The sequence below is a fragment of the Acinonyx jubatus genome, chromosome E1 (genome assembly GCF_027475565.1).
Source record: "Acinonyx jubatus isolate Ajub_Pintada_27869175 chromosome E1, VMU_Ajub_asm_v1.0, whole genome shotgun sequence".
NCBI classification, from domain to species: Eukaryota; Metazoa; Chordata; class Mammalia; order Carnivora; family Felidae; genus Acinonyx; species Acinonyx jubatus.
This window is the reverse complement of record NC_069397.1, coordinates 4,781,690-4,807,181: the sequence shown is the minus strand read 5'-3', so window position 1 is coordinate 4,807,181 and position 25,492 is coordinate 4,781,690. Positions and strand designations below refer to the sequence as shown.

The 25,492-nt window shown below is 47.1% G+C and overlaps 2 protein-coding genes across 9 annotated transcripts in view; one reads left to right on the top strand and one right to left on the bottom strand.

Annotated features, from left to right (window-relative positions):
- The window catches only part of ADPRM (ADP-ribose/CDP-alcohol diphosphatase, manganese dependent), a 143,163-nt gene extending 137,212 nt beyond the window's left edge, over positions 1-5,951 (bottom strand). For 5 of the 7 annotated variants that reach the window (XM_053212509.1, XM_053212506.1, XM_053212507.1 and 2 more), the window contains exons 1-2: positions 5,855-5,934; positions 5,022-5,247 (exon numbers count right to left, since the gene is read on the bottom strand). In XM_053212509.1, coding sequence (XP_053068484.1) covers positions 5,022-5,109 — 88 coding nt within the window. In that variant the 5' untranslated portion in view covers positions 5,110-5,247; positions 5,855-5,934. Of the gene's footprint in view, positions 1-5,021; positions 5,248-5,476; positions 5,606-5,854 lie in introns of those variants that run through there. The other 2 variants (XM_015081516.3, XM_027047316.2) reach the window with 2 other exon arrangements.
- Positions 5,952-21,250, top strand: LOC106983329 (protein SCO1 homolog, mitochondrial). Of its 2 annotated transcripts, none has more exons than XM_027047319.2 (6): positions 5,952-6,300; positions 7,607-7,697; positions 10,962-11,066; positions 11,893-11,985; positions 15,575-15,690; positions 20,331-21,250. In XM_027047319.2, the coding sequence occupies exons 1-6, from the start codon at positions 6,016-6,018 to the stop codon at positions 20,463-20,465; spliced, it is 825 nt and encodes a 274-aa protein (XP_026903120.1). In that variant the 5' UTR covers positions 5,952-6,015; the 3' UTR covers positions 20,466-21,250. The 2 variants fall into 2 exon arrangements, with proteins under 2 accessions (XP_026903120.1, XP_014937000.2); XM_015081514.3 differs by having other exon boundaries at positions 5,953-6,300; positions 10,962-11,159.
- The last annotated feature ends 4,242 nt before the right edge of the window (positions 21,251-25,492 follow it).

The window sequence follows — 25,492 nt, the reverse complement described above, 5'->3', positions numbered from 1 at the left end:
GCTGTTCTCCCTTGCCAGAAAAGCCTCTTTGTTTTTGTGTTTACGCTCAGAAGTTTTAAGGTGATAATTGGTATGGTGGATCTCCTAGAGGGAGCTTTTAGTCCCAATTAATTCGATCTTCTCCAGAGACAGCTATCATTTTTGCCTGCCTACCCAGTATTCATTTCCTGTTCTTGTGGTTAACAGCACCCCCGTCTCTTTAGACATCTACACAAATCCTCACTCTCAGCGCACGTGGTGTGGCCTTCCCTTGCTGGCTGTGGAAGCGTCCCTCTGGTCGGTCAGGGGCAAGCACGTGACCTCGGCCGAGTTAGCCAGCACCAGCTGCGCGCGGGACTGTTGCTGGAGTTACCAGCCCAACTACCAGAACTATGGTGTGAAGCTGACGGCGAAGACTGGAGCTGCTGGGGCAGGCGACCTGAGAAGACCCCCAGCCCAGATGGGAGCAGACCGGAATGATGTAAAGAAGTCAAGTTCCTGGAAACATTAGTTCAATGCCTGGACCCACCTGTCCCTGCTTGTCGTTTCGTTCTATCAGCCATTAAATTCTCCTCTCAGGAAAGCCAAACGGAACTGGCTCTAAGGTCCCATCAGATACACCTTCCACTGGAATACAGTTTAGAGAAACTCGAGGGCAAACTAAGATCTGCCAACCTCTTAATGAAAATTAAGCAGTGTGCAGAGAAGCAGCAGGGGCCACACACTTGCAAACAGTAGCGTGTTCTGCGGTAGAAAGGAGACGTGTAATGTCAAAGACGTAGAGCTTTTAAAAACAAGGCTGGGGCGCCTGGGTGGCTCAGTCGGCTAAGCATCCGACTCTTGATCCCAGCTCAGGTCTTGATCTCAGGGCCATGAGTTCCAGCCCTGCACTGGGCGTGAAGTCTGCTTAAAAAAAAAAAAAAGAAAAGAAAAGAAAAGAAAACAAGGCTAAAGACAAGGAAATACCATTTTATGAAATAAAGAAATTATTTTGAAAAACAAATGAAAATTGCTACTGCAATCTGTTAGGAGAAAGGCGTGAAGCAGGGGGTAGGGGCCAGGCCACATGCAGGGAAGGACTGTTAGGGTCAGAGGTGAGTAAGGCGGGTCAAAAAGAAAAACCCCGAGTGGGCAGGGACTGACCCAAGAAACTAATTCGACGTCTTTTACAGTCTGGCCCTACAAGATGCCTGGAGCTCAGAAAGACTGCCCCTGGTGGACAGAGCGATAAAAAGCTCACACGCCTCCGGTGGGGAAACTAGGAATTACTAAACACGCCAAGCGCATGAAAGTGTTTCAGAGTGGGCTCCATGGCCTCCGGCCTCCGCCAGATACACACAGAAGTGGGTGAGTAAAGGGTAACTGCTGAAGTGAGTAATGGGCACGGGAGGTTTACTCTCTCTACTTTTCTGCGTGTTTCTAAATGCCTGTAAGGTTTTTTAAGAGTATTTGTAGAGAAGATCAAGTCTAGACGGATTAGAAGACCTAAGGAAAGAATGTGCTCTTGAAAAGAAAGGAAAATCCCAAGTTTCAAGTGGGACTTTGTTCTGAAAGTTTGGACCGCACACCACTCTATGTGACATTACCGACGTTTTAGTTACCGGGCAGCAGGATGGCTGCTGAAGGCTCTGGAACTGAAGACCTGGAAGTGAACTGTAGGCCCAGTTTTTCCTGGAGCCAGATAACCCTCATCAGCACTTGTGAGATTCAACTCACTTATAATGCACGGCAATCCACCTTGTAAATCACAAAGTACTGCACGCTGTTTTTTAATTATCTATCAGAAAATATATCTGTCTAGTGAACCTCAAAATAACCAAACTATTGCAGCTTTGTATAGATCAGAATACAGTAGAAAACTCTACCAGGTTTTCAAAAACTTTATTCGTAAATTCCTACAAAAACTCCTCCAAATAGTCATGGTGCAGGATACACAAGCAGCATTTTGTGAAAACCTCCTTAGGCATGAAAGATTTTTAAGAACAGGAAGAAACGGGCACCTGGTGGCTCAGTCAGTTAAGCATCTGACTTTGGCTCAGGTCATGATCTCACAGTCCACGGGTTCAAGCCCCGCGCCAGGCCCTGTGCTGACAGCTCGGAGCCTGGAGCCTGTGCAGATTCTGTGTCTCCCTCTCTCTCTGCCCCTTCCCCACTCGTGCTCTGTCTCTCAAAACTGAATAAACGTTAAAAATTTTTTTAAAAAAAGAAAAGAAAAGAAAAAGAGAGAGGAAGACGCCAGTGTGAAAGGGCTACATACCATAGGACTCCAAAGATATGACATTCTGGGAAAGCAGGACCATGGAGACAGTAACAAGATCGGTGGTTGCCAGGGGTCAAAGGGGAAAGAGGGATGAACAGGTGGAGCACAGAAGATTTTAGGGCAGTGAAGCTATTCTGTATGCTACCATATCAGAGAATACCTGTCATTATTTATTTGTCAAAATCCAGGGAATATACAACACCAAGACTGAACCCTAATGCAAACTATAAACACTAATTATGATGTGTCAAGGTAGGCTCATCATTTGTAGCACTCTAGGGACACCTGGGTGGCTCAGTTCGTTAAGCATCCGACTTGGGCTCAGGTCATGATCTCATGGTTCGTGAGTTCAAGCCCTGTGTCGGGCTCTGTGCTGACAGCTCAGAGCCTAGAGCCTGCTTTGGATTCTGTGTCTCCCTCTCTCTCTCTCTGCCCCTCCCCCGCTTGTGTGCACACACGTGCTCTCTCTCTCTCTCTCTCTCTCAAAAATAAATAAGCATTAAAAATTTTTAAAAAATCAGGAAGAAACATCTCAGAGATGCTTATTTTCTGGAAACTTGCTACAAGATGATACGAATAAAACTTCAGTAATAAGACCGGCAGAAGGGTGAAGCTCCATGTCGAAGTCCCTCAAGCATCTATGATGAACTTGCGCATGAAGACAGCCCTACACTATTGTCAAAGGAAACCAAAGCAGTGGGCAAAGAAGTCCAGATATTAATAAGGAGAGATGGGCAAGGGGAACCACTGTGATAGAGACACTCAGAGGCTAAGCCAGAAGCATCTTAGGGAAGAAGGCAGGTGGAGTCAGCAAAGTTTTTATATGCAAAGCCCATGGGATGGGTGGCTGTGGAAAGAAAAGGCGGGGGGGGGGGGGGGGGGGGGGGGGGGGAGTGAGCAGTCTGAGCATTTAATTGTGCTAAATATTACAGTAACAGAAAAGCTGAGGCTGGAAAGGTTTGTGGCTAGGCACATGGGGCGGGAATCTGGACCTGAGATGAAGTGAACAAGTTACAGTGCTGGGAGCTATGGGGGATGAGCTTAGGAACCCCCCCCCCCCAGTCTTACGCCAATGGGTTAACAATGCTTAAAGAAATACAAAGCCATTAAAACGCTCAAACCTGAGTTTGGGTAAACCAGATTGGCACCCCGAGGATAAGGAGGCACAAAGGTGCCAGGACTAGGGAGGTGCAAAGGCACCCCAAAATAGAGAGGGGGTGCAGAGCCCCCAGAATAGAGAGGGAGGGACAAAGTCCTGAAATAGAAACGGTGCAAAGGTGCCCAGTACACAGGTATATGAAATAAACAAGATTAGATATTCAAGGTGGAAGCACCCCAGTTTAGTCCTATGGCAGAAGCTGCTTTCACAGGGGGATAGGGCCAGGTTAGGTAAATTGGACAATGGACCCCAGGCTGCAGGCAAAGCAGCCTGGAGCATAGATGGTTAACAAAAGAAAAGGCGCCTTGTCAACCCTGAGGTTATTCCTCCTACCTGTCTCATCCCCTAGACTAGCTAAGATAAACAGAGGTCCTGCCTCCGGTCTGCTGTAAACAACCTTCCTCCCAACTTCCCAGCGCCTGGATTTTGTTTTGTATTAACCCAAACCCCCAACCCCGAATATCCTTAAGACCCCCTTTCCCTCACGTCCACAAGTTTACATTCACAGATTCATTGTCCCTTTGTGCACGTCCATCACCACATTTATAAGCCTTCTGATCCTAATAAAAACGGGGAAGACCCTTGTTCGGGGCTCTTGTCTTTTCCCAGATAGTAGCCATCTCTCACTTTAATCCTGTGTCCGCTCTTTTGCTGGCCAAAAGAGAACTTTAGACTTAGAGTCAATGACAGGGAGCCACACAAAGTCAGGCTGGTCCTGTCCTAGTCAAGACAGCCTAACATTAGGTCAAGCACAAAATCTGATCAGCCCGGTCGCTACTGATAGAACAAACGTTAGATGATATTACCTAGGTCCCGTCTCCTTCAAAAACAGTATCTAAATTGAAAGGGGAAAACTCATTTGCTGATCTCCATGGTTTAAAAGTCGTAATAAAAGCGACAGGTTTACACCAGAAAACTTCTTAGGGATCTTTTAACACTAGAGTTTCACGGGTCCATAAAATCAGGTTTAGAAGTGTGATGAGCAATTCATCCCACATATACTTTTAAAACACCTACTTTGAGTCAAGAATGGTTTTAGAAATGAGTATTTTATTTAATATTATAAATGTAATAAGAAATAGTTGTAGGGGCACCTGGGTGGCTCAGTCGGTTGAGTGTCGACTTTGGCTCAGGTCATGATCTCACAGCTCGTGAGTCTGAGCTCCCGCCAAACCGCTACAGTCAGCACAGAGCCTGCTTCGGAGTCTCTGGCTCCCTCTCCCTCTCTCTGCCCCTCCCCTGCTCATGCTGTCTCTCTCAAAAATAAATAATAAAAATAAATAAGTAATTTTTTTTTACTTAAAAAAAAACAGTTGTAAAAAATGCTTTGGTAAACAAATTAAGAATAAAGCTATTGAAGGAATCACTTTGGCAAACACAATTTAACAGACCAGCTAAAAATAACACTGAATTTTAAGCTATATGATCGACATACTTAACATACAAAGGAGCAATTAAAAAAGATAAACAATAAATTTGTGTGCTCCTTGCCTGAGTTAGCAAGCTGTTACTGAATCTTTTTGGCAATTTGTGGGAAAACTCCTTGGGAAAACAAATACACAGAAATAAGACGATTAAAAAAAAAAAGTTACCCAAGGGCAATCTCAGAACAGAAAATTTTACTTTGAAAATGATCTGACGTGCACCGTGTACTTGGAGCGGAACTTCCAGAAAATCCCAGTTCGACTCCAGAAGCAAGAAACTCAGGCATCACCGGGCTCCAACTCGACCGTCCTGGGCCAGTGGTGCGGGCTCGAGGACACAGCCTGCCCCAGTCGCCCAATCACTGGGACACGAGCTGCTTCTGCTCACTGGAAGCTCGCTGACAAAGGCCACGCGGGAGTGTGACCTGAAGTTAGGGAAGAGAATTGGGCATTTTCCAGTGTTTTGCCAATCCAGTGGGGTGGGGAGGCGTCAAGAGTGAAGACGCGAAGAGATTAAGAAGGCAAAGAGGGTGTGAGGGTGTGTGTGTGTGCGCGCGCAAGCTGTACCTCCGCGAGCACGGGAGGCGCAGGGATGCTCCGTGCCGTGAACGCGGGCTGCCCCCCAAGGCAGGGGGTCCCAGGTGAGGGCCTCACCCGCCAGGCTGAACCCGGGAACCGAGGCGGGGAGGGGCGTCGGCGAGAGCACCCTGGGACGCGGGGGCCCAGCGGGCTGAGCCAGAGCCGTGGCTCCCAGAGAGGTGACATCGCGGCGAGGGGACGACTGCGGCCGCCCCAATTACCCCGACAGGTCCGCCTCCACACTGGGGCCGCAGCGCAGTCAGAGCCCAGCGGCTCCCCGCCGGCGTCCAGGAGGACCGGGGCTCTGCGGGCGGTGACTGCCGCCACGCCCCCGCCGCGCGGCCCGGACGCCGCCGCAGCCTCCCGCCCCCGGTCGGTCGGCCGCCCGCCCGCGCCGCGAAGCCCCCGCCCAGTCCCGGCCGGACCCGCCTCCAGCCGCAAGGAACCACCTACCGCGCGGCGGGTCCGCGGCCAAGTCCTCCCGGGCAACCGGCTCGGCGACCTCGCCACCAACGAGCGGAGCGGAAAGAGCGGCCCCCTGCGACTTCCGGAGGAAGTGGAGCCGGCGCCGGAAGTTGGGGGGCGGGCTAGAGGAGGCGCGGTCTCCTAGGTCCATGGCGGGCTTCTTACTGATACCGGGGTCCGCTATGCGGCTTCCGGGGAGCCGACTTTGGCGTCTCCTGCCCCACGGACTCGGGGTCTGGGCCCCGGCGGACGGGACCGCCGGAGCCTGGATGAGGCAGCTCTGCGCGCTGCGAGAGGAGGCGCGACGGACCTCGGAGCTCGCTCGCAGCTGCCGGGGAGACCGGCCCCTCTGCACGGCGACGCCACCTCCACCGGGGTCGTCGGGTCCCGAGCCGAAGGGCCGCAGAGACCCCACGCGGCCCTCCAAGCCCGGGGTGAGTGTACAGCCGGAGCCCTCCCTCTGTCCGTCGCGTCTCCACGCCGGCCCGCGACCTCCCCATCCCACTTGGTCGCAATCTCGGAAGCCACTCGGCCGGGCCTGGAAGGGTCCTCGGCTCTGCCTTACGCGGTCACAGACTCTCATCCCGCGACCCCCTCGGTTTGCGGGAGGTCCCAGCGCGGAAGAGAGAACCGACGCCTCCCCGCGGTTGGATTCTCGGGTTTGGATTGTAGTGCGCTTTTGTGCCCCCTGCCCCCAAAATGAGTTCGGGTGTTCTTGAAGGTCTCAACCTTGAACTGACCAGGAGTGAGGAATCCAAGCATATTAATTCCTGTCACTTGAACGCCCCTTTAGATGTTCGATGTGTAAGTTGAAATTGAGCAAAATGTGGGTCGTAGTTGCGTGCTGGGTATGCCCTCTTTGATTTCGCTCAGGTTCTAGTTCTGATCTGGAAAAACCTGAGAGCCGCTCCCCACTAGTGATGGTTAAGAGAAGTGGGTTTTAGAAGCTGGGGGAAGAAGGGTGATGAATTAGACCAAGGTAGTGGACATCTTACTTACCTTGGGACCTGAAAAAGAGTACAAAGAATTAACTTGATGCAATTTGCAAGAAGCTCCATTTTTTAGATCTCTTCTACTTTGACTTTGTTACTTCTGGAAGCCAAAGTTAGAGTGACCTCCCAAATTGTTATTTGGTTTATTTATATTTTCCATATCAGCACAAACACATAATTAACTGGATTTGAAATCAGCCACTATGGTCAAGGTCACACGTGTTAACAGTCCTGGTACTTGAGCTTCAGGTCCTCTTTCACATGAAAGGAAATGGACTTAGGGAATTTCTTCTTGAAAAGGAATGCCTCTGTAATTGTGTTGGCAGCCCAGATAGAATTGCATCCACAGACACTGTCAAGTATTTTTTTTTTCAGTTTATTTTTTTTAACATTTATTCATTTTTGAGAGACAGAGCTTGCATGGGGGAGGAGCAGAGAGAGAGAGGGAGACACAGAATCCGAAGCAGACTCCAGGCCCTGAGCTGTCAGCACAGAGCCTGATGCGGGGCTGGCTCGAACTCATAAACGGTGAGATCATGACCTGAGCCAAAGTCAGACACTTAACTGGCTGAGCCACCCAGGCGCCCCAGTATTTTCTCATCCCAGAGCAACATGAAACATTCTGCATGTTGAAGAAGATCAAGATGTGTGTTTATGTATGTTAAAAACTACCATGGTAATAAATGTAGGACGATTGCATGTTTGCATCTGACTAGTATTTTTGTTTGTAAAATCTCTGCCCCAGTAGCCTGTTTCCTGGAAGTCTTTAGCATTCACATTTGCTATTGGTGGAGCCTTATTGGCTGGAATGAAGTACTTCAAGAAAGAAAAGACAGAGAGTAAGTAGATATCCTCTGCTCAGCTCTGAATAAAACCTTTCTTTTTTCTTTTTTAGCATCTTTTATTTTGTTTTTAAACTTTTTATCTTGCAATAAAAGTTTTTAGTGTTTTTTTATTTTTGAGAGAGAGAGTGTGTGAGCAGGGGAGGGGCAAAGAGAGAGGGAGACGCAGAATCCGAAGCAGGCTCCAGGCTCCGAGCTGTCAGCACAGAGCCCAACGCGGAGCTCGAACTCACGGACTTCGAGATCATGACCTGAGCTGAAGTCGGATGCTTAACCAACTGAGCCACCCAGGCACTCCTATCTTGAAATAATCTTAGATGAACAGGATGGTTATAAAGATGACACAAGAGAGTTACTATGTACCTTTCACCTAGCTTTCCCTATTGTTAACAAATTATATAACCATGGGTCATTTATCAAAACTAAGAAATTAAGATTGGTTCGGTACTGTTCACTGAATTCCAAACTGGATTTGGAATTCACCTGGTTTCTCATTGTGTTTTTATCTGTATTCAGATGCCACTGTGTAACAATATGAAGACTTAATTGTGAACAGATGGGAGCGTGGGTGGTATGACGCCCAGAGGGCTCCCAAGGATGACTTAGATGCATTCCAGCCATCGAGGTGCTCGTGACAGGGAAGCAGACACAGAAGTGAAGGATTTCACGAGAAGAGGTTCTCCCCAGCCTCTGAAGGGCCAGCCCCTCCTACAGACCACCAAGTATCAGCAGAGGGAAGGGCCACAGGCTGACCTTGGATGATGGAGAGAAATAGGGAGAATCTGGTCAGGGAGTGCCAGGAACTGCTCTGGCTTAGCACTTGAAATGTCCAGAAATTGGCTACGAGAACTTTATATTTTAGTCACTACTCCAGGCTTTTAAGATTTGGTTTAAAAGTTTCTAGTCAAACTTTAAAATACCACATGGGGCACCTGGGTGGCTCAGTCAGTTAAGCGGCCGACTTCGGCTCGGGTCACGATCTCGCGGTCCGTGAGTTCGAGCCCCGCGTCGGGCTCTGTGCTGACGGCTCAGAGCCTGGAGCCTGTTTCCGATTCCGTGTCTCCCTCTCTCTCTGCCCCTCCCCCATTCATGCTCTGTCTCTCTCTGTCTCAAAAATCAATAAACGTTAAAAAAATAATAATAAAAAAATAAAATATCACTTAAATCTATTCTGGTTCTTCAGAGTCTGTTTTGAAGCCGTGATACAAAGGATATGTTTAGATCTGGGAGAATTCATAGGCTTCTAGAATCTTAGCAGTAGAAGGCCCATATTGATATACAGACCTGTTTGTTTTGTGTAACAACCAGTATTTTATTGATGGGATTTTCATATTCTAGTAAAAAATTAAGCTCCTTTAGTTTCACAAAGAAACAAAACAAGCCAGGAAAAGTAGTGGCAGAGACCATTCTAGAATAAGCAAGCTTTTTACTTTAGTTTGGAATTTCACCGGCGATAATATTTGTTTTATTAAAAACCCTATTATGAAACGATATTTAAAGTATCTCCAGAGGCACATGGGTGGCTCAGTCGGTTAAGTGTCTGGGTTCCGGCTCAGGTCGTGATCTCACAGTTTGCGAGTTCGAGCCCCGAGCTGGGCTGTGCGCTGACAGTGTGGAGCCTGCTTGGGTTTCTCTCTCTCTCTCCCCCTCTGTCTCTGTCTCTCTCTCTCTCCCTTTCTCTCTCTGTGCCTCTCCCCTGCTCTCTCTTTCTCTCAGAATAAATAAACTTCAAAAATTCAAGTATTTCTAAATCATTTGAGAGTGTTTGCGGACATGCATCATCATCTCTACTCCATTGTGTACTTTTTACAGACAGGTACGTTCTCCAATTTAATCATGATACAGCCACCAAAATCGGAAAATGAACATTGACATGTTAACTACCATTCAGTCTTCAGGCCTCATTCAAGTTTTGCAACTTGGCCTTCTTGATAGCAGTTCAGCTCAGAACCAGACCTTGTCCCTACTTGTCTCTTTAGGCTCCTTCAGTCTGTAGCAGTTTCTCCATCTTTGTGAGACTTTGATGACCTTGAAAACTGAAGATTACAGGCCAGTAATGTCCCTCAGTTTGGGTTTGTCTGGTTTCCTCGTGATCAGATTCGGGTCACGTTCCTTCAGCAGGAATGTCACAGAACTCGTGCTCTGTTCTCGTTGCGTCTCGTCTGGTGGCACAGGGCCTCCTTTGGTCCCGTTACTGATGGTGCTCAGGCTGAGGGTGTGTCTGTCAGGCTTCTGTCCCGAAAATGTAATTAATATATATTTCGTGGTGTGCATTTACACACTTAAATGTTCATCCCAGTCTGCATCAAACTCTCCATTTATTTATATCCGTGTGGACTCGTGCTCTCCTGCGTATTTAATGAATCGTAATCCATATTCTCTTTATTTTGATGCTCCACTGTCCCCTGTTGGTCCCTGGCAGTCTGAGCAGCTCTTGTTCCTTGGGACACGTCTCCAGTGTTCTTGGAGTTCTTCCTTCAGTCTGACGTGACAGGATGTTCCAGGCTCGTCTTGTACTTCTCTGCCATGGCCCTGACACCCGCCATGTCTCCAAAAAGCCCTGTTTGCTTTTAGTGGAGGGTGATACTTAGAACCCAGGGCTCGTTGCTGCTGGGTTGTGTCCACTGCAGGGTCCTCTCGGGGGACAGATGTGGTTACATCTACGTTTGCTTCTGTGTGAACGCATCTTGCAGCCACAAGTTGACCCTGGCACCTCCAGTTTCTGCACAGTACTACAGACTGCATTTGGGTTTTTTCTCCCCATCTTTCTACCTCTTGCCATGTATAACGCTTATCTTTAATTTACTTACTTGTTACTAATCCCCTGTATAGAACTGAGGTCCCATCACTGCTGTCCCCACCCCATTCAGATGCCCTTGGGACACTCAGGTTAAGACTCCTGGTGCCAGGCCACCCACCCTGCCCCACTTGGGCTCAGACGGTCCGCTCTGGGCCCCTGTGGCCCCTCCCCCACCCCCACCACGGCCACACCTGATGACAGGACTGAACTATTCCAAAAGAGGAAGAAATACCTTTACCACTTTCTTAGAGTCCTCTCTACATACCATTCCATTCAATTTGGTTTTGTTGCATTGTCATAGGATTGTTTTTCTTAAAATATTTTTTAAGTTTCTAGGAAACAGACTGTTTAGCACATTTTGTGCCCCCACAGTCATTAGTACAGTACTGACCGTACATCAGGCATTTCAGTGCCTGTGGTTAGATTGACTTGTTTAACGTGAGTGTTTGTATCTCTTTAAGAGCTAGAGAAGGAGCGGCAGCGGAGCTTGGGAAAGCCTCTCCTCGGGGGTCCGTTTTCCCTCACGACTCATACCGGAGAGCCCGTCACTGACCAAGACTACCTGGGTCAGTGGGTCCTGATTTATTTTGGTTTCACTCATTGCCCTGATATCTGTCCAGAAGAACTAGAAAAAATGATTCAAGTCGTGGATGAGATAGGTAAGCCACCGCTAACTGTAAAAACTACTTTTCCGTAGTTTCACGTCCTCGGATTTCCGTTGGGCAAGGTGTTGTAATTATTTGCTTTCTGAGAATATAAAATTTCAGCATCAGGCTCACTTGCTGCTTTGATTCCCACGACCATATTCTCTACCAGAGGGAGCTTGTTCTGATGCCAAATGTTAAATTGCTTAAAAATGTGAGTGAGGTCTGGTCTCCTGTAGCGCTGCTTATGTCCCTTGATTACTGTAGACATCTGTCACTGACCCTGTCGTTGTCCCCGTGACGGACTAGCAAGACGGCGGTGTGGTCTGTGATGTGCCGTCAGCCGCACTGGTTAGTCCCAGACAGGAGGCAGGCGTCCATCCTTAAGCTGGACTGTTTCCGGGGATTCAGTCCTCACTAATAGTTCACCTTGCCCTTGAGGTGTGGTGGGGCGAAAACCGCAAACATCGCGTTGGATCAGAACACGAGATGCCCACGTGACGGGACCCCGGTAACACGTGTGCACCGGTGAAGGTGTTCAGTAGGATTCTTATCTGATCCCACCGCAGATACCCTGGGGACCTGCTCGCAGGCCGTCCCACCCCTTCCCCGTCCTCTCCTCCACGCTTAGGTGTCCCTGTGTTTCCCTAACCCTCGCTGTAGCACTTCCGGCTCTCTCTGCTGTAACTGCCAGCGTTCATCTTTTCCCCCGGAGCGTGAGTACTGACCAGTGGGAATATTCTTTCAGATGGAATTCCAACTCTGCCAAATTTAACTCCGCTTTTCATCACTATCGACCCAGAGAGGGACACCAAAGAAGCCATCGCCAAGTATGTGAAAGGTAGGTCCTATTAATAATGCTGTACATTTGTGTAGCTCTTAGAGTTCTTGAAAGATACATTCATTCGACCTTACGTGCCTCGTGGACACGGGAGGACAAATGGTGTCGTCGTCAGGTTTACAGGTGAATAAAAAAGGTGAGGCTCAGTTGTGACCGTGAATAAGCAAATAAGAAACACGTTTCTCAATTCCTGATGCACAGCTCTCTGTATTTTGTCACAGGAAGGACCGGACTTGGCCTCAGATATCATCTAAGTTAACAGAATCTTGAGTTGAGAGGCAGAACACATTGCTTCTCCTTCCGCCTCTGTACCTCATTCTCTCTCTAATAGGACAGATGTACATCCTGGGAGTATGGACGTTGGGAGATTAACGACATTATTTTTTTTTTTTAAGTTTGTTTATTTTTAGAGAGTGAGCGAGCAGGGGAGAGGCAGAAAGAGGGAGAGAGAGAATCCGAAGCAGGCTCCAAGCTGTCAGCACAGGGCCCGACACGGGGCTCAAACGCACGAACTGTGAGATCATGACCTGAGCCAAAGTTGGACGCTTAACTGACTTAGCCACCAGGCGCCCCAAGATTAGCGACATTATGAGATGTGAGCACAGTGTGAACTCCTACCGTATACTTTATAAATCCAGAACATTTATTATGAGAAGCACATTTATAACTTTTCATAGAAGAATCTCAGTTGAAACATCACATGCAGGTTAAAACCTATGAGAAAGCAATTCAAAAGACCGAGTGCCAGTAGAATTAAGGACGAATGCTTACGTTCTTAGGAGCTTGGGCAAGTTGCATAATTTCTTAAGGTCCAAGTTTCTTCAGCTGAAAAAATGATGGGAATAAGAATCTGTTTTGTTGTTATAGGAGTGACAGGAACATGGGCACTCAAAAGTCAGGAATTGGAATTTTAAGTCTCATTATGGTGAAATTGATTTAGGCCAAAGGAGCTAATGAGTACTTCTACATTTAATTTTGTTATATGACACATTGCAATGTGTATCATCTAAAGCTTTGAGGTTTTTTTAAAAGTGTGTTTTGTGAAGGACCTGCTGTATCTTGTCATTTAACATATTTATTGAGATATAATTGACATATGATAACATGTACATATTCAAAGTGCACAGTTATCTTTTGTCATGTCTGCACTTGTGACACCATCACCACCATCAAAAAATGAATATACCTGTCACCCCCTTGTGCCGTTGCCCCCGTCCCATCCCCAGATCTGCTGTCTGTCAACATAGATAAGTTTCCATTTCCTAGAAGTCTGTGTCCACAGAATTATTTAGTGTACTCTTTTGTTTTTAGTGGCTTCTTTCTGCATAATTATTTTGAGACCCGTCCGTGATTTAGCGTGTTATCAGTTGACTCTTTTTTATCTTCTGAGTAATATTCCAGTGATGGACACTGGAGTCACTTTCAGTTTGGAGCTATTTACGGAGAGAGACAGCTGCCAAGACCATTCCTGTACGAGCCTCTGTACAGACACATACTTTTCATTTCCCTGGTAAACTCCTGATTGCTGGATCGTGTGGTGGGTGTGTGTTCATCTTTTTAAGAAACTGATAGGATTCCAAAGTGGTTGTACGTTTTCACATTCCCAGCAGCCGTGCATGAGAGCTCTGGCTCCTGCCCGTGCTCCCCACACTTGGTGTGGTTTGAAGAGCACTTTATTGGTTTAGAGACAATTAGCGACCCTTCTTTTAGTGTCATGTGTAAGAAATCTTTGTCCAGCCCAAGGTTACAAAGGCTTATGTTTTCTTAAAGTTTTAGAGCTTTTATTAGATATTCAAGGTGAATTTGTGTTCACTGTTTGCCGGTTAGGCAGAAATTTGAACAATGGCATAGTTTATTCCAAAAGCAGTAAAAAGCAGGTATAACTCATGGGGTGATAAACGGTCTCTGATGGAAGTGTGTGTTACCTTGGCAGCTATTTTCTTTTTAACCATAAATTAACCAAATCCTAAATATCTCCCGATAAGTAGGCATCTGAGTTCCTGTAACTGAAATGCAAAACCCTTACGGTAATATTCTCCACCAGCACATACATACAGAGATGGTGTCATCTTGACCAGTTGCACCGGATGGGGTGGGGGGATTTGAAAATATTTAAGTTTGGGGCACTTGGGTGGTGCAGTGGGTTAAGCGTCCGACTCTTAATCTCGGCTCAGGTCACGATCCCACAGTGCATGAGTTTGGGCCCCGCATCCGGCTCTGCACTGATGGTGCGGAGCCTGCTTGGGATTCTGTCTCTCCTTCTCTCTGCCCCTCCCCCGCTTGTGTGCTCACTCACTTGCTCTCAAAATTAATAAAGAAACTTAATAATTTTTTTTTACATATTTAAGTTCATATTTAGAAAATTATTGCAATTTCAGCAATATTTTTTAAAAGTTTTGGATATACAGCTAATTCAGACTTCATTTACCTTTCTGTTTACTCAGAGTGGAAAAGAAAAACAAGCCATTGTGCTTTTTCAGTAGCTGAACAGATTTTCAATTTAGGTTGGATTAGTCCGAAAAATGAAAATAGGCTTTTTTCCTCTCTGCCTTTGGAAGAAGGCACTGCTGCTCAGTGTTGTACTTCCATCCTCATGGTGGTTTGGTGACTTCACCAGCTCACTTCCATAAATCCCAAAAACCAAACAGTAAATACATGCCGGGAGGTTATTTGCTGGAAGATGAGACACAGCCCTGGACCAGAGTCGAGTGAATTGTGAAGCAAAAAGCAAACATCTTTTTCAGGATACAACAAAACACTGTCATGCTTAATTCGTGGTAATATCTTTAAGCTTGAGCGTGTCTCAGAACCGTATCTGAGTATTTAAAAACAACCAAATTAATAAGAAATGTGATTTAAATGATTAGAACATATTCCCTCCAGATCATTACAAAAGGACTTTGAAAGGATTTCACTTCCATATGATAAGGAACCAGCTTTGGGTTTCAGTGATTTTTTTCCTCTTTTCAGTTTCATTGATTTCTGCTCCAGTTCTTTTCTTCTCATTTGGATTTAATTTGCTCTTCTTTTCCTAGCTTCCTAGGGGAATATTTAGATTCCTGATTTTAGGTCCTCTCCACTGTATAAATTCAGTGCCACAAATATCCCTCGAAGGACTGCATTGGCTGCATCCCACAAATTTCGATAAGTTGTGTCTTCATTTTCACTTAGTTCAAAATACTTTTAAATATCTCTTGAGATTTCTTCTTTGACCCGTGTGTTATTCAGAAGTATGTTCCGTCCCTGTGTGTCCTGGGATTTTCCAGCGATCTTTCTGTTACAGACTTTGAGTTCAACTCCACTGTGATCTGAGAGCACACGTATGGTTTCTGTCCTTTTAAATGTGTTAGGGTGTGTTTGATGGCTCAGAATGTGGCCTGTCTTGGTGAACGTGACTTCTTCATTACAAGGGAGAGTTTGCGTTTGTTCTGTGTGTGTGTGTCTGTTCCCGTGAGTCACGAGGAGGGGACCAGGACACACGGGGAGAAAGCAGCAGCAGAGACTCTGAAGGCAGGGGATGGGGGGTGCTTTCACTCGCTTCTTATTTTTCACTGTGTTTCTCTATTTTTTTTTTTTTTTTTAAATTTAGAATTTTCTCCCAAACTGGTTGGCTTGACTGGCACCAAAGAAGAGATCGACCGAGTGGCCAGAGCGTACAGGGTGTATTACAGTCCTGGCCCCAGGGATGAGGACGAGGACTACATCGTAAGTAGACGCTCGAGTGTCGCCCACAGGCCGGTGCTCAGACCGCACACTTGTGCCGGTCTGACAGTGGGCTGCAGAAATGAGAGAAAAGCTGAGATCATCACAAATTCCTCAGGAATTAGAGATATTTGAAAGGATAATAGAAGTATAATTTTTTTAAGGATACTGATTTAATGTATATTCAGTGTCCTTATAATTGAATTGCCCACTTTCCTTTTTAGTGGCCCAGAAAATTATGGGAAAATATATGATGAGTGGTATTTTAGACTCAGTAGAACATGGTACTTGGATACCATGTTGGAAATAAAGAGAACCCATCGTTTGGGGACAAAGCTTTATTTAAATTTAAAAATATAGGAGCCCTGGGGCACCTGGGTGGCTCAGTTGGTTAAGCATCCGACTTCGGCTCAGGTCACGATCTCACAGTTCGTGGGTTCAAGCCCCACGTCGGGCTCTGTGCTGACAGCTCGGAGCCTGGAGCCTGCTTCCGATTCTGTGTCTCCCTCTCTCTCTGACCCTCCCCCATTCATGCTCTGTCTCTCTCTCTCAAAAATAAATAAACATTAAAATATATATATATAGGAGCCCTGGGTGGCTCATTTGGTTGAGCGTCTGACTCTTGATTTCGGCTCAGGTCACGATCCCGGGGTTGTGGGATCGAGCCCAGCGTCAGGCTCCGCGCTGAGCGTGGAGCCTGCTTAAGATTCTCTCTGCCCCGTCTCCAACTCGTACTCTCTCCCTCTCCAAAAAAATAATAATAGTAAAATCATAAAAACCCATTGTCTAGGTTCTCTATGTCACCAGGGAAAAGGTGTAAGGAGCAGTGTTGGGCCATGGAGAACTGTGTTTTTGGAATGAGCAAGAGTTCTGAAAATCAAGAGAAAAGACTGAAAGCTATAAGAAGATAGACTTTCCATCAGGTTTATTTTTATATGAGTTATACACTTCGATTATATTCAATTCAAATATGAATTATATGCACAATTACGTGTTTACTATTTGCTTTGTTATGATAGTGACCAGAAATGCGGTCATTCCTGCAGTCATACATTCTCCAGCACTGCCCCTGGAGCCCTAGGTGTCCACGTCACCCGGTCCCTCTTCTTCCCTGGGCTTTCACAGCGAAGTACCAACAAAGGGCATCAGCACCACCCCACCCACCCGGTTTTCTTCTCAAACGGGACACTTTTTCCTGTCCATTAATAGTTGGCCTTGCTGTTTCGTGTTAGTTCAGTTCTTCCCCCTCAGCTGTCGTGCTCTGGTTTCTCTGTAACATTGGTCGGGTGGGGTGATTAATTATAGGAGCCTGTCTCCAAAGCAGGGTTTGGGTCGGATGCCCAACTATACAATCAACTGCCCTTCGTGTGTTCTTTAAAATACTTTGAAATGTTGGTGTCGTCGACCTTGACTGTTTGGTCTGGGACCCAGCAAGAACACATCATTTTCATGCTGTCTGCCCTGTAACCAGCAGTGACGGCAGGTGTGTGCGAGATCATAGACATAGACACGTATTTGGCCACGGAGATTTGTATTCAGTCATAAGATAGTCACGCAGATAATCCAGAATATGAGTATTAACTTCTTTAAGTTTAAAAATTAAAATGCAGATATCTAAGTCTTATGGAGACTTCTTGGGCCTTCTGGAATACATCCTAGACCCGATTTTGAGAAATACTGGTCTACTGCCATAAGAATTTGACCTTTTGATCAGAACCAGTGAATTGTGCCTTTGAAGCTAAGGGAACTGTATGTTAGCTCCGCTGGAGTTAATAATAATGAAAAAGAACCAATGAGTTCTTTGCTAAATCAACCAGTAGGGGGAGGCACTCTCCAGCTTGTTAGGTTTTGCATTGGTATGACTTCTGTCCTTTGAGGTCACAGATTTCCGTCCGCAAAATGGTGTGGGAAACTTCAGTCAAGATTTAAGGACCCGCAGGGAGTGAGGGAATCAGGTTTTCTTAATCTCAAGCAGCAGCAGCAAAGGGGAAGCTTCTGGCTTTTGAGTGCCCGTGGAATCTTCAGACTGATAGTACATGTGAACTGGATGTGCCGGGGACACCTGGGGGGGGTTCAGTCAGTTAATCATCCGACTTCGGCTCAGGTCATGATCTCACAGTTCATGAATTCGAGCCCTGCATCAGGCTGTGTGCTCGGAGCCCGGAGCCCGGAGCCCGCTTCGGATTCTATGTCTCCTTCTCTCTCTCTGCCCCTCCCCTGCCCATGCCCTGTCTCTCAAAAATAAATGTTAAAAAAAAAATAAAATAAAATAAAGAAATGGGTGTGCCAAACATTTAGGGTCCACTCGAAGCTATATATATATATTATTGATATACATATATACATACATTATATATATATATAATATTACATTCGTATGTAAGAATTAAGTAGGAAGTATTTTTGAAAAACAACGTAACTGGCTTTCAAACCCAAGAAAAGATGTGCAGTTCACTCCTAATGAAAGAATGTGAATTGTATAATGCAATGCTGTTTTGTACCTGTTAGATCAGCAAAGGTCAAAAGCTGGAAATGTATTATCGAAATCTAATTTGGGGAAAAAGGGAATACGCTGTTGGGAGGAAATTTGGAACCGTGGGCATTTCTGTGCATAGATGATAGGAATTTAACTGAGAGACCCTCTTTGGAAGCCAAAAGTGTCAGTATCTGTCAGCGTTTAAAGTGGAATACTTTAAAGAGATCCTACTTTGAGGGATTTTTCTACACCTGTACCCTACAGTGTTGTTCGTAGGGAAGAACGAGGCAACCGTTTTTTAAAAGCTACCCTGTACTTACTGGCGGAGAACGGTGTCCCAATACCTTGTTAAATGAGAAAGCGCCTACAGGACGTTGTTGCTTCTGTATAGAAAGAAGTAGGCAGGTATGTACACTCGCTAACAGATGTGGACAGTTTTCTCTGGAAGAATCCAGAAGGATCTGGTGGCAGCGGTTCCCTTGGAAGAGAATGGAAGTCTGGAAGGAGTGGCGGGCTTCCCCTGTAGAAGTTTACCGTATGTTCTTTTCGATTTGTATGCGCATATGTTTACTTTGCAAAACATAAAAAATGCACGTGTCTGTGAAGCATACACACTGCTCCGCAGAACGCTGGCAGAGATCGTGCAGCAAGGTGGCAGCAGAAGCGGACTGTGAAATCGGGCAGGCCTGGGTTCTCAGCTTCGGTCTGGCTCTTACTGTTCTATAACTTCCTCTCCAGCCCGTTGGATTATTTCTAGAGGAGTGGGATGCCTGGCTCGGGACGAAGGTGGCATGCGACAGAGCTTGTCGGTGAACGTTGGCTTCCTGTATCTGTCCCGGGACCTACTAGAACTCTAAACTTGTGGGTTAGATACATACGACAGCTCTCGCTCTGCCCACGAGCCAGCTGAACGTTGAGACACGGACACTGACAAGTTTGACAGATACGGGTAGAACGGTATTTTCGTTCTGTACTAGAAAGTAATTTCCAGTAAGAACACTCATAACATAAGTCCCCTGGAATTTTAGTTTTTTAAGGGAGTGAGAGAATCGAGTACAAAAAGAAACAGAAAAACGGAAGCTATAGATACAGAGGAAGGTGTAAAGCGCGAGCTGGAGACCCAGTTCTGACTCGGTATCAGATATGCGGAGAAACGCTGATCCCCCGTCCTGCTCCTTCAGCGAATTATTCCAGGACATGGGAAATCACCAGCTGTTTGAGCTCTTGGGGCACATTCTTTCCTTCTGTGTACAGGCAAGTGGCTCTTTCCATTTGCTCTGTGTTTACAAATGTGTGTATATAAAAAAGCAGTAACCTCACAGACCTATAATGTGTGGCGGGTGTATTTGGGGGTGTCTCCGGTTCGGTATGTGTGATCACATTTCGGTCTTTCTTTTTGTCTTGCCAAATAGCAATCAAGCCTGCAATAAATTCCAAGGACTCCTTAAGCGCCAAGCCTTCTGCTCATTTAAAGTTGGATTAAGTGGAGGCATATAAATAAAAACTGTATGACCAATCCAAGCTTAGGTTAGAGGTAGGAATGTTTTCAGAACTTTGCTTGGAAAATAGATAACTGTAAGATGACTCCTCGGAGGGGTAGCATTTATGTCTCCTGAGGACAGCCCAGGTGATCTGCCTCAGATAGGATCATTCGGCAGAGTATATGCCAGCTTCCTGGGGGAGAAAAACCCTTATTTCCACGTTCCCATGTGAGTCACTAATATCAGGACTACATAGCATGCCAGAATGTATAAATCATACACTTACAGTAGTGGTGACTTTTCTGGGTTCTTCTGATACAGTGTGGTAGGCAGCATATGGGAGCAATGAGGTACCCGTTTCTTCCGAAAGCAGCAGCCATTTCTTGGAAGTCGATTCTTCGAGATCGAGTGCATGCGTGTGTTATGGACAGAACCAGAAGAATCCCAAATTCTAGCTGATGTCTAAGGCAGTAGTCAGTGCAGAGTGCTGGAATGCAAACGATTTTAGATATTTGTCACCGTGAATTTATGAAAATAGGCTTAGACGCATTCTGTAAACGATACATGTTACAGAGGTTATTTAATCATTAATGTGAAGTTCTCATCTGCAGCATTTAATCAGAAAAATAAGCGACTTATTTTGGTAATCTTTTTGTCCTTTCCCTCCCCCACCTTTTTCTCTGCAGGTGGATCATACAATAATAATGTACTTGATTGGACCAGATGGCCAGTTTCTAGATTATTTTGGCCAGAACAAGAAGAATGCAGAAATAGCTGGTTCCATTGCTGCGCACATGAGGGAACGTAGGAAAAAGAGCTAGCCAGAGCGGTGGCGCCGGGTGGATGTTCTCTTGCCAAAGAGGAGAAAAGCTTTGTCTCCCACAGGAGCCAACATCTATCTGTGTATATACATATGCAACCGACAGAATGGCCTTCGTACCGCAAGAACATCTGTATTGTGGACATTATGGGTGCAGTACAAATAGGTATTATGTTACCCTTGGGTTCAGCCAAAATCGATTCTTGGAACTGTAAAGATTACAACCGAATAGTCGCTTGAGACCGGAGGACCAAGTTACCGTGAAGCCGTGGGATGGACTCAGGAGACTCAGCAGGTGCATTTCTCCACGTCAGAGGGGCCCTCGGATCAGTACTGCTGTCTCTCCTGTGTCCTGGACCCTTGTCACCAGGGTTGTGGGGCTGAATTTCCAGGAAGAGTAAGTTCCACAGTGCCCTTGCTTTCCTCCTCGAGTTCTTGGTGGCTGATAACAGTCAAATTAAAATCGGGCTCTTGGACATTCACAGTTGGGTTTTTAGACCTGAAAGCATTTAAGCATAGTCTTCTGTGCGAACAGACACCATGGTCAAGTTTGTATTGTGCTTCCATCGGCACCTGCTGATTTTACTAACGAGGAAGTCTGTTTGGGGAAGATGGGTCAGTTTCTCTAGGGGTCTTTTATGTGATTTTCATTTAAATGTGCCGGGTTTTCAGGCAGCTACCAAATGGACAAAAGAGGATCTTGAATTGGGACTGTGACACAGGGTTCTCTGCCTTGGCTGGGTTGCGGTGGGTGTGAAATAAAGGTGTGCTCGGTTTTGCAGCTTGGACAGTGTGACCTTTCTTGTGCTGAAGGGTGGGTGCGTCCACGGCAGCACAGAGACCCGCAGACTCGGGTGGGCCCCTTGGGTGCTTGTTAGAGCTCAGGTTCCGGCCAGGGCTGGATTCGCAGGTTCCGGGTGGGACGCAGACCTGTACGCTCATTTTTTTTTTTTTTTTTAATGTTTATTTTATTTTAGAGCGTAAGTGGGGAAGTGTAGAGAGAGACAGACACAGAATCCAAAACAGGCTCCGCACTGTCAGCACACAGCCTGATGCGGGACTCGAACCCACGAACCACGAGATCATGACCTGAGCCGAAGTCAGACTGAGGGAGCCACCCAGGCACCCTGGACCCCTGTGTTCACAAACAACACGTAGGTGCCTCAGATGCTGGTGGCCTGGGGATCAGGCTGGAGAAACCGTTTTGTGGGGAAGCAGCGTTTTGATGTGCACAAGTGAAAAGCTGACCCATCCTTCAGTGTGTCTGTTAACAGCATGCTGTGCACACAGCCGTTGAGGAGAATGAGTGGTGGTGTGAATCCTTTGTGAATTCAGCTTCCCTGGGCGTCTGGGCTCGAGTGTCCCTTTTTCCTACCAGAAGCGGCCACCCAGGGCCAAGTACTCCCAAAGTTTTTCAGTAAATCCTAATGCAACGGATACAGTTTATAGTCAGACACACTCTTGCACATCACTTAGGTTCCACGTGCACATGATACAGGCCTGTCGTGGTTTTTAAATTCACAATACTTCCGTTAAACCTACAAGAAATACGTCAAAGTACATGAAAAAGGAAAACCTTACACTCCAAAGCGGCCATGGGCTGCATGGTCACCGCCCCCAGGATTCGGATGGTGAAGTGCTGATCCCCAGTACCTCAGAATGGGCCTGTATTGGCAGAGGGCGTCTTTGCAGAGGTGACTCAGATCAAATGAGGCCGTTAGGGTGGGCCCTTGCCCAGTGTGACTGGTGTCCTTGAAGAAGAGGGCAGGGGCACAGAAGACCAGCTCCACAGGAAACTTAACCCCGCTGACACCTTGATCTCGGGCTGGTGAGAAAATGAGCCACACTGAAGCCCCCCACCCCGCACCCCCCCCGCCCCCCGCCCGTGTGGCTTTGTGCCAGCAGCCTGACCGGCTGGCACCTGGCCGTTCTCCCGTGTCCGGTAGAGAAGAAACAGCCACAGGACTGAGTTCCTGTAAACGCCAAGGTGGAATGACTTTCCTAGGAACCTTGTCAAGAAGGTGAGGGGCTTCGCTGAAGGACTGGTCTCATGTGACAAAGAAAATACCAAATGTCTAACATGCCAGACGTGAGAGAAGCTGGTCTGCTTTAGGCCACGGGACATGGCGTGGGTCACTTTGCAGCAGGCTGGCCTCAGGTAAAATGGAGTCTTCGTTCGCCGATGTCGCAGGTTAGAGCTGCGCGAGGATCCAGAGGGCGAACGGCGGCTTTTGAAGAACCGCATTTGCTGTTCGTTCCAGTGTCAAGTTTAAAGGCTTAGAATCAGGATGTTAGAAGCAGGGATGACGTCAAATCTCGTTTTAAGCGGGAGGGGACAGTCCCAGAGATGCGGCTACTGCCCTTCCTCGTGAACCTAGGTTAGAACGTGGGTCTCTGTGTCCGGTCAAGCCCCTGCGTGACCCACTGCCGTGGGGTGCTGACCGTGACCGTGTGAACCCAACCAAGCCTGGGGGTGCACTGTGGCCGGCGGGCAACCTTTCCAGTTGTGAGTTCGGGGAAATCAGAACAAAGGCTGCCTTTCAACAAAGTACCCCTTGCAGACCCTCAAGTGCTAGTGCTGGGCTCTCCAAGGGAATTCATATTTTTAGAAACGCTGTTGTTTATTTGAAAAGTAGAAGAATCCTGCCTGTGCAGCATGCACGGAAGTACTTCATGCACCCGGCTATCCGCGAGGCAGCTGGTAACCTGAGGTCCAGGGGGCGAGATTCACTGAACACACACCCATTTGGTCAGTCCACAGTAAAACACCTGTGGGCTGGAGGCTAAGGGAACCCAGTAGAGCAATTTGATGTTGTTGTTGTTTATGTAAGCTCTGTGCCCAACGTGGGGCTTGAACCCATGACCCTGAGATCAAGAGTCGTATGCCCTACCCACGGAGCCAGCCAGGTACCCCCCCACAGGACAGGAGAGTGATTTGGAATTGCAGGTGAGTTATTTTAAAGTATCTTTTGGGGCGCCCGGGTGCCTCAGTCAGTTAAGCATCCAACTCTTGATTTCACCTCCCCCACTTGCTGTCTATCTGTCACAAAATAAAGTATAAAAAAGTTAAAATATCCTTTATTGCTTTAAGTCCATAAAAAGACTAAATTGTTGAAGTCATCCACAATCCCTCAACATCTTTTTTTCATATAGTACAATTTAAATCTGCGTGAGCTACTTTTAAAAGAGCAGCCACCCACGCAGAGCATTTTTCATCCACTGAGTTTATACTTTCTACTCATAGTCATGAGTCCCATTACTCTTTAAAAAAAATTTTTTTTTATTAACATTTATTTATTTCTTGAGAGTCAGAGACAGAGCACGAGCAGGGGAGATGCAGAGAGAGGGAGACACAGAATCGGAAGCAGGCTCCAGGCTCTGAGCTGTCAGCACAGAGGCCAACATGGGGCTTGAACTCATCAACCGTGAGATCATGACCCGAGCCGAAGTCAGTCGCCCGACCGACTGAGCCACCCAGGTGCCCCAAGAGTCCCGTTATTCTTAATGATATGGGTGGCTCCTCCTATTTGCTAACGGGATGCAGTTACCCCTTTAGCCAAGCGTTCCTGAACACCTCCAGAACTCAGGCGGTCATCTTTCGTTATTCGTTGCTAAGATGTATTTTAAAGTCTATTGGCTCTTCTTCCACAATTTTACTATATTCTCAGTAAAGGAAATTTGGAATATACACAAAAACTGGAGGGAGTAACTTAAAAAATCACCATTATTCCCAAACCAAGAAACAGCATTGGGATGTATTTACCTTGAATCATCAATATTTAAAATCTCTTAGGGGCACCTGGGTGGCTCAGTCAGGCTGAGCATCTGACTTCAGCCCAGGTCGTGATCTCACGGTTCGTGGGTTCGAGCCCCACGTGTTGCTATGGTGACTAGCAAGATGATGCCTGGCTGTCATGTGACTCTTAATTGTTATAGTTTTTTCTATTATTGTATATATATTTTGGTGGTTTTTTTAAAGTTTATTTTTATTTATTTTGAGAGAAAGATAGCAAGTGGGGGAGGGGCGGAGAAAGAGGGAGAGAGAATCCCAAGCAGGCTCCACGCTGTCAGCACAGAGCCTGATGTGGGGCTTGAACCCACGAACTGTGGGATCATGACCTGAGTGGAAATCAAGAGCTGGACACTTAACTGACTGAGCCACCCAGGCACCCCTATTATTGTACATTTGTTGATTGCTGACTTTGGTCAATAATGAAATTAGCCCAGTGTTCTCACCAAGGTTAGGTGGTGGATTAGCCAGAGACAAAATACTTTTCAGGGCAAACTTGAGCTGTCCTGTCTGTGCTCCCCCGACCCTATCACGCACACGTGCACACGTGCACACACGTAGTCCAGAGCCTCTCCTGCAGGCGCTGGAAGGCGTGCGCTGAGCACACAGCCTGCGAGCTCACCCGGAACCATCACAGTCTTGCTCCTCAGGAACGCATCGCACCGAAACCAGATCTGGTTTCAACACGGACCACGTGCGCCGAGCTAACCCTTCGGAGACCTCTTTTCCTGCCTGTGACCTGGGAGTGCTCACAGCACCGCTGGCCCTGGGTCAACGTCACAGTCACGAGAAGCCGAGGAGAACAGCACGTGCCTAACATGCCTCTAGGTGGGGGCTGCCGTTCCTTCTGGCCCTGGTGAGCGTGGGGGTCTGGGCCTTGCTTGACAGACGGTGTCCACAAGTGGGTTAGTTAGAAGCGTGTCCTGCCTTCCCTCCGTCACGGGTCCACTTGAGCCTGCCTTGAAGTGTGTGGTCTCTTCACACAGGCCCCTGCCTGTGTGACAGGCCCCTGCCTGTTCTGACCCCCTCCCCGTACTGGCACGCACGTACCTCCTGCACCTGTTTGGTCGTCCTGCCTTAACGAACTGCTCACACCTCCTTGCTTAAATGGCATTCAGATTTAGAGACAAGTTTCTTGGGAAAAAACCCATAAGGCTCGAACCAGAAACTTGAGGCATTTGGTCGACACAAGAACACCAGGGCACGATTATACGGTAAGAGCAGGCAGTGTGACGGGG

What these genes read in the sequence shown, in the direction of transcription:
- LOC106983329 (XM_015081514.3), top strand. Translation starts at nt 6,016, where the DNA reads ATGGCGGGCTTCTTACTGATACCGGGGTCCGCTATGCGGCTTCCGGGG. An exon ending in CAAGAAAGAAAAGACAGAGA is followed by an intron (nt 7,698 to 10,961) that starts GTAAGTAGATAT and finishes TATCTCTTTAAG; the next exon opens with AGCTAGAGAAGGAGCGGCAG. An exon ending in ATGAGGACGAGGACTACATC is followed by an intron (nt 15,691 to 20,330) that starts GTAAGTAGACGC and finishes TTTTCTCTGCAG; the next exon opens with GTGGATCATACAATAATAAT.